Below are 13,591 nucleotides of genomic sequence, written 5' to 3' on the forward strand. Positions count from 1 at the left end.
AAAAAGATGATACTGTCACACCGTGGTGAGGTCTTGGGTTTTTTATGTTTGGTCTTGTCACTGCTTTTATTTTGAAAAGTAACTCTCCTCTCGTTTCAGATCACCTGCCCCTCCCTGTGTGTGTCACCTTCCTGAGTGTCTCCCCTAATTACCAATTGTGTTCACCTGGTGCTCCTTCCCTCATGTGTTAAATAGTCTGTGTCTCCCTTGTCCTGTGCCAGTGTGTCGTTTTTCGTCTCGCCAGCATTTCCACAGTTCTTGTCATCGCCACAGTCATCTGCCTTGCTTCGTTTTCAAGTTTGGTTCTCCTCGTAAGAGTGATTTTCTTTTGTAAATTTTCACAGCTTAGCTGCTCAGCTAGTTTGTTGGTTGTTTAGATTACCTTGTTGTATTTCCTCCTTAAGAGTGATTTTGTGTTATTTAGTTTTTGCCCTTAGATTGTTCCTCCATTTTACGGAGTGATTTTTAGTTTAGTCCTTTTTCCCTGTTTAGGTTTCCTCCCTTTTGGAGCGCCCTTAGTTTATTAGGATTTTTGTTTGTCCCTTTTTCTCCCTTTCCCTTGTCTAGTTAACTGTTCTTTTCCCCATAGGATTGTTTGCCCTGAGATCAGGATAGTCAGGAGTTTTGTGTTTTTCCCTCCTTGTAGGGATTATTATTGTTAGGTCCTTTAGACCGTTAATGTTTATAGCCTTTTTGTTTCCTCTGTTCGGGGAGTTCCTCTTGCTGACCAAGTACCTAAATAAAGTGCTTTTGACATACTCTGAAATATCTCTGCGTCTGAGTCCTGCTTCGAGCCCGGCCTGACAGTACACACTGGCCAGAATGGACTCAGCAGAGACACAGAGAGTGGCAGCGCTCCTACAGGACCAGGAGTCGCGGATTTCTCGGCAGGAACAGTTCCAGTCGGCCATGGCTACTCATCTTGGCGACTTGTCCAGCAGAGTTCAGGAACTCGTGGAGCACCTGACCAAGACGTCCGGTCCATCCCTCGCTCCGAAGACCTCAGCAGCCCCCACTCCAGCTCCGACTGCTCCCAGCTTCGGATCGGGAGTCAGACTGGCGTCTCCTGAACGGTTTTCTGGAGAACCGGGTCAGTGTAAACCATTTTTGATTGACTGCTCTATCCATTATGAACACGCTCCACAGGCTTTTCCCACTGACCGATCCAAGATTGCTTTCATGATCTCCCACCTGACGGGGAGAGCCAGAGCGTGGGCCACAGCCGAGTGGGCTCGTGAATCTCCACTCTGCAGCTCACTGACGGAGTTCACGGCGGCTCTCCAGAGAACATTTGACCCGGTTTCGTCCGACCGTGAGAAGGCTCGGGAGCTGACGAATATCAAGCAAGGCACCGACACGGTATGTGATTATGCCATTCATTTTCGCACCGTGGCGGCGGAGAGTGGGTGGAACTCCACCACACTGTTTGACGTTTTTCTGAAAGGGCTAGCGGCTCCCATCCGAGAGCTTTTGGTTCCACTGGATCTTCCCTCCGACCTGGACTCCCTGATCGCCCTCGCCATAAGGACGGACAACAGACTCCGCGAGCTTCACCCGCCGGCACGGAGCAGATCGGCGAGCACGGGAAGATTTTCCCACGCACCGGACCGCTCAGCCTTTTTCCAGCCACCCGTGGGACCATGCCCCCAGTCTCCCTCCCCCTCAGAAGAGGCCATGCAGCTCGGACGTGCACGATTGTCACCGGAGGAGCGACAGCGGCGACAGCAAGAAGGTCGCTGCTTTTACTGTGGGGAGACGGGACACCTTGTGGCGGCCTGTCCAGCCAAACGGCCCACAAGGGTGAGTGATTTTAAAACATCTAGCTCCGCTCCTCGGATCCTCACGGACATCAAGGTAAAGCACCACGCTGTCACCACAGACATTAAAGGGCTCATAGACTCTGGAGCTGATGAGAGCTTCATGAACTGGGGGCTGGCTGAGAAGCTTGGGTTAAAGACTGAGAAACTAGAAAGAGCTATCACAGCCAAGGGGCTAAATGACAATACCCTATTCACCATCACGCACACCACAGAGACAGTAGAACTTAATATACAGGACCATCATGAATCCATGAACTTTTTCCTGGTCAATTCTCCATCTCATGCGTTAGTCCTGGGACATCCATGGCTGCTGCGCCACAACCCCCACATTGATTGGAGAACAGGGAATATTTTGGGCTGGGGAAAAGACTGTGAGGGATGTTGCTTTGACCCTCCAGTACAGGAGGGGGATGTAACCATGCTTAACGTTGTCTCTGCTGATCCCTCTGTAGACCCGGAATATCCCAACATAAGCTCCGTTCCTTCATGCTACCATCACCTAAAGGAGGTGTTCAACAAAGCCAAGGCGATGTCACTTCCTCCGCACCGACCTTACGACTGCGCCATTGAGCTCACCCCTGGATTCACCATACCTAAGGGACGACTGTATTCGGTTTCGGCACCTGAGAGAGAAGCCATGAAAGACTACATAGACACTTCTTTGAAGGCGGGGCTTATCCGCCCCTCCTCTTCTCCTGCAGGGGCTGGTTTCTTTTTTGTGGCTAAAAAGGACGGGTCGTTAAGACCATGTATTGACTACAGCCCTTTAAATGACATTACGATTAAGAACCGTTACCCTCTCCCTTTGATGTCCTCTGTTTTCGATCAGCTACAACAGGCCAAGATATTCACTAAACTAGACTTGCGCAATGCCTACCATTTAATCAGAGTAAGAGAGGGAGATGAATGGAAAACAGGTTTTAATACCCCTAGCGGACATTATGAGTATCTGGTCATGCCCTTCGGACTCACCAACGCACCTGCCGTTTTCCAGGCCATGATAAATGATGTTCTGCGGGACTTCTTAGACCAGTTCGTGTATGTTTACTTAGATGACATATTGATTTACTCACCAGACTTGGAAACCCACAAGACTCATGTGACCAAGGTCCTCCAAAGGCTCTTAGAGCATGATCTGTACGTCAAGGCTGAGAAGAGCGAATTTCATGCCAACACCATCTCCTTCCTGGGCTTCATTGTAGCCCCTGGAAGAGTGCAGATGGATCCGGCAAAGATCAGAGCTGTCACTGACTGGCCCACACCTGATAGCCGCAAGAAGGTTCAGCAGTTCCTAGGGTTTGCTAACTTCTACAGGCGGTTCATCAGGGGCTTCAGTGCAATAGCCGCTCCGCTGTGTGCATTAACATCTCCCAAGACAGGTTTTCGGTGGTCAGCAGAAGCAGAGTCAGCCTTCCAGGAACTCAAACGCCGCTTCACCACCGCACCAATCCTCACCATGCCGGACCCACAGCAGCAGTTCGTGGTGGAAGTGGACGCCTCCAATGAGGGGATCGGGGCCATCCTCTCCCAGAGATTGCAGCAGGACGGTAAGATGCATCCTTGTGCTTATCTGTCTCGCCGACTGTCTAAGGCGGAGCTATTAGACAGTCGGAAACTATGACGTCGCCAACAGAGAACTGCTCGCAGTCAAGGTGGCTCTGGAAGAATGGAGGCATTGGTTAGAGGGGGCCAGCTAGCCGTTCATGGTGTGGACGGACCACAAGAACCTGGAGTACATACGTCAAGCTAAGAGACTTAACTCACGCCAGGCCAGGTGGAGGCTGTTTTTTAACCGTTTCTCTTTCTCTCTCTCTTACAGGCCGGGGTCCCGGAACGTTAAGCCAGACGTCCTATCTCGACTCTTTGACCCCGAGCCTGTAGCCAAGGAGCCTGAACCCATCCTTCCACTGTCCTGTGTGGTTGGAGCGGTAACTTGGCAAATAGAAAAAGCAGTTAAGTTGGCCAATGGTGTAGCTCCATCACCTAGTGGGTGCCCTGAAAACAAGCTGTTTGTCCCAGTTAATCTGCGCCCACAGGTGATTCATTGGGCTCACACCTCGCCGCTTTTCTGTCATCCGGGAGTCAGGCGGACCATGTTCGCCATCTCCCGGAGGTTCTGGTGGCCGTCTATGGAGCCGGAGGTTCGGGAGTACGTCGAAGCCTGCTCGGTCTGCGCCCGCAATAAGTCCTCCACTGGATCACGCATGGGTCTGCTGCAACCACTTCCCATCCCCTCCCGCCCATGGTCAGAAATATCCCTGGATTTCGTCACGGGGCTCCCGGTCTCTCAAGGTAACACCACAGTCCTGACTGTGGTGGATCGATTTTCTAAAATGGTTAGGTTTATTGCATTGCCCAAACTCCCATCAGCCAAGGAAACTGCTGAAATCATGTTGACTCACGTTTTCAAGATCCATGGTTTTCCAAGGGACATTGTTTCTGACCGGGGGCCCCAGTTCGTCTCCAGATTTTGGAGGGACTTCTGTAAGCTAATCGGAGCCAGGGCCAGCTTGACGTCGGGATATCATCCGGAGGCTAACGGCCAGACATGGCATGGTGATCATTATTTAAGTTGTATACAGCCAGAATAAAAAGAGTCAAAAACCAACAAAACAGCCCCAAACTCCAAAGGGTTAATGCATAGGAAGTTGAAAAATTTGAACTGAAATCTTCGGTACTTCAGAAGTTTAATCTCAATGGGATATTTCCTGGTTAAATAAAGGTTAAATAAAATAAAACTATGAGCTAAATGCATTGAGTTGCTGCCATGCGATTGGCAGATTAGATATCTGTATTAACGAGCAGTTGCACAATAAAGTGGCCAGTGAGTATATATTGATGGATTTTCTATTATTGAAGTAATACATTTAGAAAACCTTGCACACCGTCAATTAGTCCAGTAAAATTATAACTCCAACATTTTGGTCAGACATATCTGATCATGCATCGTTTAACCTGTTCATGATGATATGCTTAAGAACTTTTGCATGTGAATTCACTCATGGCTGGTTTTCAGACCGAGAGTTAAGGCTTGGTCTAAGCAAGGATTTTATTAGTTGTTAATGGAGCAAAATGTACACACTGCATGAAGATAATCGTCTGACACAAGTAATGTCAACAAAAAAATTCACGCAGGGAGGTAATGATACAAACACATCTGAAAAAAAGGGTTTCTCGGGTTTCTAAGCACACTGCAAAAAAAGTGTGTCTAAAAACACTAAATCTGAGGGAAATGATCTTGCTGCATGGACAGATAATTTCACTTGATAAGATTTCTCAAATTAAGATTATTAAATCTAGAAATAAGCATGTTAAATGCTTAAAATAAGAAATTAACTCTTAAGCACTCTGTTCGGCCCAGTTAATCGCTGCTTGCAGCTTTAATTTATCTTGTTTTAAGAGTTAATTTCTCATTTTAAGCGTTCAACATGCTTATTTCTAGATTTAATCATCTTAATTTATTTGTCAAGTGAAATTATCTGTCCATGCAGCAAGATATTTTCCTCCAGATTTAGTGTTTTATCTTGTTTTAGACACACCTTTTTTGCAGTGCAAATTTGTATGCTGGGAAACAATGTCATTAATTAATAAATTAATCAAAAATTAAAGTCAGTTATTAAAGTCTTTCTTGAATATCTGGCCTGAGGACTGACTTGGCTGCTGGTAGCACTGGACCTCATACAACGATCTCACAAGGAGTCCTAGTTTCTTTATGGCTTCCATAAAGTTCATAAAGTCTGACAAAATACAAGTGAAGAGACATATCCCCACAGAGAAGAGTGATGTATAGCAGTCACTTGCAGAGAGAGGGGGAGGGCGGGGGTGGAGATTACAGACAGACAGAGTAGAAGAGGGATTTAGGGAGTTTATACACCTCAGTGTTCTCACTGTTGGTCTCCTAAACTCTTAGGAAGGAGCCCACACCCTGTGTGCTGTACATGACTTTTGAGTATGTGTGTGCGTCTGCCAAGGACAGAGAGATCTCATGCATGTGTGTGTCAGCCCCTGCACTCTGCAGCTGTTTCCTGTAAACGTCCATTAGAGGAGGAGAGAGCGGTAAATCACTGTGTGTGAATCAGACATGCCTCCAGTTTGCAGGACTACTAGATGGGCAAATATCCATCTGCTGCCTGGAAATGCAGTGACTTATTGTGCAATGTGTGCACGCAAACCCACGCATGCACTGATGGTTAACCCCTTACACTGTAAAAAATGAAATCTAAGTAAGATGAAATATCTTAGATCAAGAGGATATCTGCTTATTTTTTGTCTGATAAGATAGTTCTTCTTAGTAAGCATCTTTTATGTTCGACTGTTTCACTTGTTTTAAGTGTTTTGGTCCTTAACCCTTTATCAGGCAAAGAACCATATTTGGTAACTTGGGCTTCAGTAAATCATACAAGATTCAAGCTTTCCTTTATTGTCATTGTATTAAAAAAGTATACAACTAAATTTACGTGTGCTTCTCATATATATGGTGCTTTAAAACAGACATTCAGACATCACACATATGTAATAAGAAGATAATGAAACAGTTTAAAGGTAAAAGATAAAGTGGTGATGGATGCAAATTATGTGTTATGATGATTACCCATTCTTAAAGTGTTATAGTCAAAGTAGTTATTTTGGATTGGGTTGTAATGTTTTTCTTTTTATCCTTTGTATTATTATTCTATATATTTGTTTGAGTAGTTACCTTGGATTGGTATGTAAGATTGTTTTTTTTTTCCCCTTTTCTTTCTTATTTCTTTCTTTTCTCCTTATTGTTGTATAGATTTATGATGATCTTAAACTCTAAGCTATATTTATACAGTGTTTATTTTTTTTTTATTTTTTTCGCAGGGTAAATGTATATTGAAATTGTTTGTAATTTTATTCTATTTTGTAGATGGGGTAATTGTATATTGGATTTTTATAGTATTGTGATTTTGTATGTAGTTGTAAAAGCCCAACTAGGGACAGGAGTTGAAAATTAGCTGAAGCTATATCTCTGTATGCAGCACATCGGATGCATGTCCTGTATCTATGTTAACTGCATTGTCCCTATCAAATAAAATAAAAATAAATAAAATAAAATATTGTCTATTTAGGGTTGCTGTGGGAAAGAGACAATAATAAATATAATAATAATAAAGACTCCATTGACCTCGATTTGCAATATAAAAATGAAATATTTTGCAAAAAGTCCAATAACACTTCAGGGTTGACATTTTCAATTTCCAGGAGTGCCCTATAAAGGGTTAATTATCTAAATAAGACATTACAGCTTGTTTACTGAGATTTTATGACCTATACTGAGTAAATACATGCTTGAAACTAGAATATCAAGTATAAAACTGCTATTAAGAAGTAATCATTTCTTATTTCAACCATAACTAAGGAATCATAACTTTGACATAATTTTACCTCTTCATAATACTTAAAACAAGCAGCCAGATGGAAACCATGTTTTTTTTTGTTGTTTTTATCACTGAAACAATAGAAGTGTGTATTGTTGTGTAATGTTTATGTAATTAACTAGTACATTGGGACATAGCTGTGAATTGACACTTGATATTTAAACATTTCACATGAAACATTTAACAAGACAATAAAAAAATCACTTGTTATTAGTTAGAATACACTAATTCTGAGGTATTTTTGGGTTCGTTAAGATTAGATATTTTTACTTGTTTTGGAAAGTCGTGACAAGCCAAATTTTCTTCTTCCATTGGCAGATAATTTAGCTATTTTTAAGCAAAATACACCACATTTTTCTACTTTTTTTCTTCTTTTTGAGAGGTGGCTTTTTGCAGTAGCGTTTCACCCCATCTTATAGCGCGGATATAGAGAATTATGACTACAGAATTATGTCTCTAATATACTGACTTCGTTTTCATGTGACACATGAAATTTGCAGCAAGAAAACACGGTGAAAATGATCTTTTGACAGTCATATTGACATAATTCCAGAAAAATTACACTTTTAATTACTGTGTCAGTGTTTGTTTTTGTCGAGTAGAAAACTGTCACGACTTACTAGACATTACTTTAGATCAGGGATGGGCAACTGGAGGCCCGGGGGCCGCATACGGCCCGCACCCTCACTTGAAGTGGCCCTCAGTACAACTACATGCATTTGAGCATGAAAACTTAAATGTGCAGTGCAAAAATGCACAAAATTACTTCTTGCAATTAATGTTGGTCTGCTGTTCTTGCACTGAAAAAAAAAATTCACAGTCAGTGGTTATTTTTTATTTGCTTCAAACCTTTTGTATTCCTATTTATACTATCGTATAGTATCGTATAGTATCATTTGAGCATGAAATATATTAAGTTACTGCACTGTAAACATATTCAAAATTGCAGTTTCATCATATCTGGTGAAGTGCACGGTCCTATATGTGGCCCTGTGGTAGTGTCCATGAAAAATCGTGGCCCCCTCCAGCATTTAAATTGTCCATCCCTGATTTAGAGATATATACAGACAGGCAGCTGCTGACCAGGGAGAGTACAGCAGCAGCAGAGAGCATTTGAACTAAACAAGACAGGTCTGACTTTTGATCACTTTCCATATGTCTTTTCAACACCTTTCAATGTCTTTTGATTTTTATTTCTGAGATCAAAGTGAACAAGCAGTGTGTTGAAAAGGGACACGGGGCTTTGGCTGCTTTGGAGACTGATTTCTGGAAGATCCATTGGCTGTTTAGCAGCACCCTGGCCAGGAAGAAGCCAGTAGCCCCAGGAAAGTAAATTATGTCTTTGTAGCCAGTGTCAATCAAAAAAATATGGGAAAATAGGATCAAGATTTGATAATTAGTTATACTTTCCGCCAGAGTCATACTAAGCCTTATTTCAAAGTCATATGCAGTTTTCAGCCACTCACTTGTGCGTGCTGCTTAATGTAGGAGCTGTGTATTATTAGCTGCATGGTAATCATTTTTCCAGAGCAGGAGGAGAATCCAGCCTGTGTCTCCAGCACTGCCAGAGGGACAAGGGGCCAAAATAAGTTGGAAGTCTGCTAGCTGCCACTAATACACCCACTGACCTGTCTGCTGGCCTCAAATCTGACCGGCTTGGTTTCAATAAGGGGACAGAGGTTGGAATATCCACCTAAACTCAAACTCTGGACTCCAGAACAGGAAAGTTTTTAAACCCAGGCATCTGGTCAAGTAATTATTGAATAACTGGTATTGTTCAACAACTACATCAGACTTACTGAACACCTTACACTGTAAATAATTATCTTGTAAATTAACAGAACAGTAAAATACTGGCATGGTTGCCAGCATTCCCCTGTTAATTTTACAGTTTCCTTACTGTTATTTACTTTACAGTGTGGTACTGTATGGCATTTCATTGATTTTTTTTTTACAGTAGACTAAAACACAGTATGGTGCTGAAGCTAGTTGCAATATTGTTGCAGTATACAATGCAGTCATTTCTGTAAATAGAGCATATTACTGTCTGAAAGCCAATCACTATGAATTAAGCGCTGTCTTCACAATAACCTTAGTAATTTTAATATACCATATACTGAATGAGTTAGTTAAGTAAAATACAGCAAGTAAACATGTGTACAAGAAGAGACTTAGAAAGTATCACACACACACACACACACACACACACACACACATATATATGTATATATATATATATATATATATAAGGGAAACTCCAAGCCTCCTAGAAATATTGCCCAGAATGCATTGTTTTCAACAGTATAATACAATTTTAATGAAAAACAGTATGTTAATGTCACAATTTGGCTGTTTTCTTACAGCAATTTGTTACAGTGTACATACTACCCCTCTTCACAAAAAATATGGTAACACTTTACAATAACCAACTAAGTGATGTTTATAGATGGTTTATAAACCAATTATTAACCATTTACAAAGTGCTGTACATATTTAATCTTTAAATGTTTTCAACCAATTCCTTAAAGGCATATGAATCATTTCATAATCATTAACATACTTAATATGGTGTTAAAAATGTTATGATGAGTGCAACTAAAACTATTAATAAACTATTATAATGTATTTGTTGTTAATGGTAAAGTAACTATAAACTTACATTAATATACCATTTATTTGCCATTTATAAATTATGTAGTTAGTTAAACATTAATAAATTATGTATTTACCATTTTAAATGGCCTATATATGGTTTATAAATGATGATTAAACATCAATAATCTATCTGTTTACCATTTAGAAATAATGATGGTTCTTGCAAAGTGTTACCAAAAATATAGCCAGCTATTGGGCTGGGTGGTGTCTCTAGTTTGTATTTTACCCTATATGCATAATGCAGATTATTTTTATCAGAAGCTAATGCTAGCTAGCCCACTGTCTGCAAGTATCAAATAGTGTCATGAATCACAAGCAGCAGGAAAACAATTGTTGTGTGGACTTTTCTGTCCTATATGTGCCAAACACAAGGCCGGATGAACCGCAATTTCCCAGGGGCATTCGACCTCTAAAGGGTCCAGGGCAGTGTGGGCACAAGCAAAATATCTGGTTATCTCTTGCTTATATGTTCAACTGTACATCGGAGCCGTTGCTCAAAAATTAATTTTGAGGTGATTTCTGTTTAAAATGAGCTGAGGACCAAAATGCTACTTGATTCTAAATTCTGATTTTTGTTTGTGTCTTGTCTTCCTCTGTGATGCCTCTATCAATGTAATACATTTGTGCTGCTGGGAATAGGTGTTGGTAAATAAATATCAGATGTTTTGAAAGTGGTTGCTTACTTATTTTTTTGTGAAAATTGAGGACACTTCCTTCCTGATCTTTTTCTATTTTTTGTACGGTGTCCTTGAGTGCCAAGAAAGGCACCTTCCAAATAAAATGTATTACTGTTATTATTATTATTATTATCTAAGTAGTGGGTCAATTTTGCCAGATTATAGTGATGCTGATGTGTTTTGTTTTCATAACATCATATGTGAGTGAGTGGCCTTGACAAGAGGACATAGTGGTGCAGTTGTAGTTCTATGAGTGTTTGCATATCTGTACACAAAAAATGCACTTGATGACAGTTAGTTATTGTATTGTATTGTATTGAGTGTATTAAATGTATATTACTGTAATTTATTCTGTATTTTGCCAGATTATGGTGATTCTGGGGTTGTGATGATGGGGCCCTTGAATATTGTTGCACAGGTTACAGCAAAGTGTTAATCTGGTCCTGGCCAAACATCATTGTCAAAGTGAAAGTCCTCAGTCCATTCTTCGCTGTGTGTTTTTGAATGTTCATTTTGTGAGTGAAAAAAGATCAGGCCGAAGATGATAGCCCAATATATTTGTGTTGATGTAAATGTAAGTCCCTCTACCCAGGAGCCACATAGTCTTCTTGTGTTTCTCCACTAGTCCAACCATGTGACTACATGACTTATTCTGTTTATTCAATGGCCAAATATGGCTCATACATCAGTCTACAGAGAAAGAGCTCTCTGCAAAGACCCCAAACCTTCGACTGCACTCCCCGCTATAATCCCAGTGTTTATTCAAAGTAATGCACACAGTTGTGTTTACTTTTCCTCTGAACTCCATCAATGAACTTCATTTCAAGTTATTCTGACTTTGTAAGGAAACTTATTTATGTTTTAAAACTCGTGGGTCAACGTTTCTCCTTTGTGAGTGTAGAAGGCACGGAGGATTCTTTTAAAGCAGGGGTTTCAAACTTGCGGCTCGCAGGCCAATTGCGGCCCCCGTGACAATATTTTGTGGCCCTCACTTTGATATGAAAGTTTAATGTGAGTTTTATGTGAATGGCACTTTACTGTGTTGTGTGTGGAAGGTCCCTTTATTGCTCCAGCTGGAGCTTTGTTTCACTTGTTTCTATGACGACGTTAACAAAAAGAAAGGCATCTGCTACCGGACCGTTTATTATTATCGAAATGTAATTTTGTGTCTTTTTTTTGGTCATTTTGTGTTTTTTTTTATAATTTTGTGTCTTTTTTTATTTTTTATAATTTTGTCTTTTTTTTGTAATTTTGTGTATTTTTTGGTAATTTTGTGTCTTTTTCTAATAATTTTGTGTCTTTTTTAGTAATTTTGTTTATTTTTTTGGTCATTTTGTGTCTTTTGCTGATCATTTTGTATCTTTTTATGTAATTTAGTGTTTTTCAGTCATTTTTTAAATTTTTTGGTCATTTTGTGTCTTTTTATGTAATTTAGTGTTTTTCAGTCATTTTGTGTCTTTTTTAAGTAATTTAGTTTTTTCCGTCATTTTGTGTCTTTTTTAAGTAATTTAGTTTTTTCCGTCATTTTGTGTCTTTTTTTTAGTAATTTAGTTTTATTTTTGGTCATTTTGATACTGCCTCCAGTAGCCCCCAGGTAATTTGAGTTTGAGACCCCTGTTTTAAAGGAAGTACAGAGGCGTTTGCTGAAAATATTGGAACCACCTGCTTGGTGTGTATGTCACAGATTTCTCTGTCAAATTCTCAGGACTGTAATCTGTAATTAAGGGGCTGGTTGTCTGATCCTTATCTCCTGGTTACTGGGTCTCCAACGCTGAAACCAGCTTTGATGTCCTGAGACATTTTCCTCCCTTCTTTCAAATCTCATTAAATTCTGGAGAAAAAAACCATGAGCTCCTGTTCCTTGCTCATTGAGTGTTGGCAAACAAAGTAGAACCTTTGAGATACACTCCCTCATTGTGGTGTAGCACCCACTAGTACCACCAGAACCCTAAACTTCCCCCCAATTTAGTCAAGTCAAGTCAATTAATTTAGCCCAATATCACAAATCACAAATTTTCCTACAAACTGTTGTAGATGATGTTTTACTATTCAACATTGCTTGGTTTTAGTGGTGGTAAATGAATGCAATTCTGGACTAATAAAATACATAAAAAATCTGCTGTTTTAGGTCAGTGTGTGGATAGAATGGTTTTAAAATGGTGTTTTGAGCTTGGCTGCTCTATACTATCACACTGTGCAAAAGCAGCTGTGGCCACTACAGGCCAAGTAAACCTTTCCTTTTTTTCTTTTTTTGCAAGAATCCACACCATTTTCCTTTAGGTTATTTCAACTACAAGTGGTGCTACCAGTACCAGGTGCTATCAGTGTGATACATTTACAAAAATGTATCCTGGTATGAAGAGCTATTTTTCATTTGTGTGATACAGAGCTCAACGTTAAACTGGGCACAAGCACAGAGAGGCCTCACTCGCCATCGCCCCCTCATTGTAGTGTGCTTGTTGAGGTTCTGTACACTGCAAAAAATGTGTATCTTAAAACAAGATAAAAACACTAAATTTGAGGGAAATGATCTTGCTGCATGGACAGATAATTTCACTTGACAATATTTCATTAATCATTTTCAATTAATTCATCAATTAAGATTGGTAAATCTAGAAATAAGCATGTTGAACGCTTAAGATAAGAAATTAACTCTTAAAACAAATTTTAAGTGTTCAACAGGCTTATTTCTAGATTTAACAATCTTGATTTAAGAAATCTTGTCAAGTGAAATTATCTGTCCATGCAGCAAGATCATTTCCCTCAGATTTAGTGTTTTTATCTGTTTTTTAGACACACCTTTTTTTTGCAGTGTGTGCTTTCTATGTGACTTGTGACCTTGTGGTTTCTCACCTTGGGGGGCATGGCTCAGGGTAACAGATACGGATCATTACTGGCGGCCTGCTGGATGAATCACACAGAGAGTCCTCCACCTCCTCACCCTGCTTCCTGTTAACACACCTCACAATTGCTGTCTGCTTCCCTGGGCAGAGGACATAGACAAGAACCAGTTGGACAGGCATGGACAAATGGCTGGCCA

At 40.4% G+C, this 13,591-nt stretch overlaps 1 protein-coding gene across 1 annotated transcript in view; it reads right to left on the minus strand.

Annotated features, from left to right (window-relative positions):
- LOC131992999 (ADAMTS-like protein 1) overlaps positions 1-13,574 on the minus strand; it is an 83,642-nt gene extending 70,068 nt beyond the window's left edge. The window contains exon 1 of the mRNA XM_059358728.1: positions 13,405-13,574. Within this exon, the coding sequence (XP_059214711.1) occupies positions 13,405-13,574 (170 nt within the window). The remainder of the gene's footprint in view (positions 1-13,404) is intronic.
- Positions 13,575-13,591: the final 17 nt, after the last annotated feature.

This window comes from Centropristis striata, chromosome 2 (genome assembly GCF_030273125.1).
Source record: "Centropristis striata isolate RG_2023a ecotype Rhode Island chromosome 2, C.striata_1.0, whole genome shotgun sequence".
NCBI lineage: Eukaryota > Metazoa > Chordata > Actinopteri > Perciformes > Serranidae > Centropristis > Centropristis striata.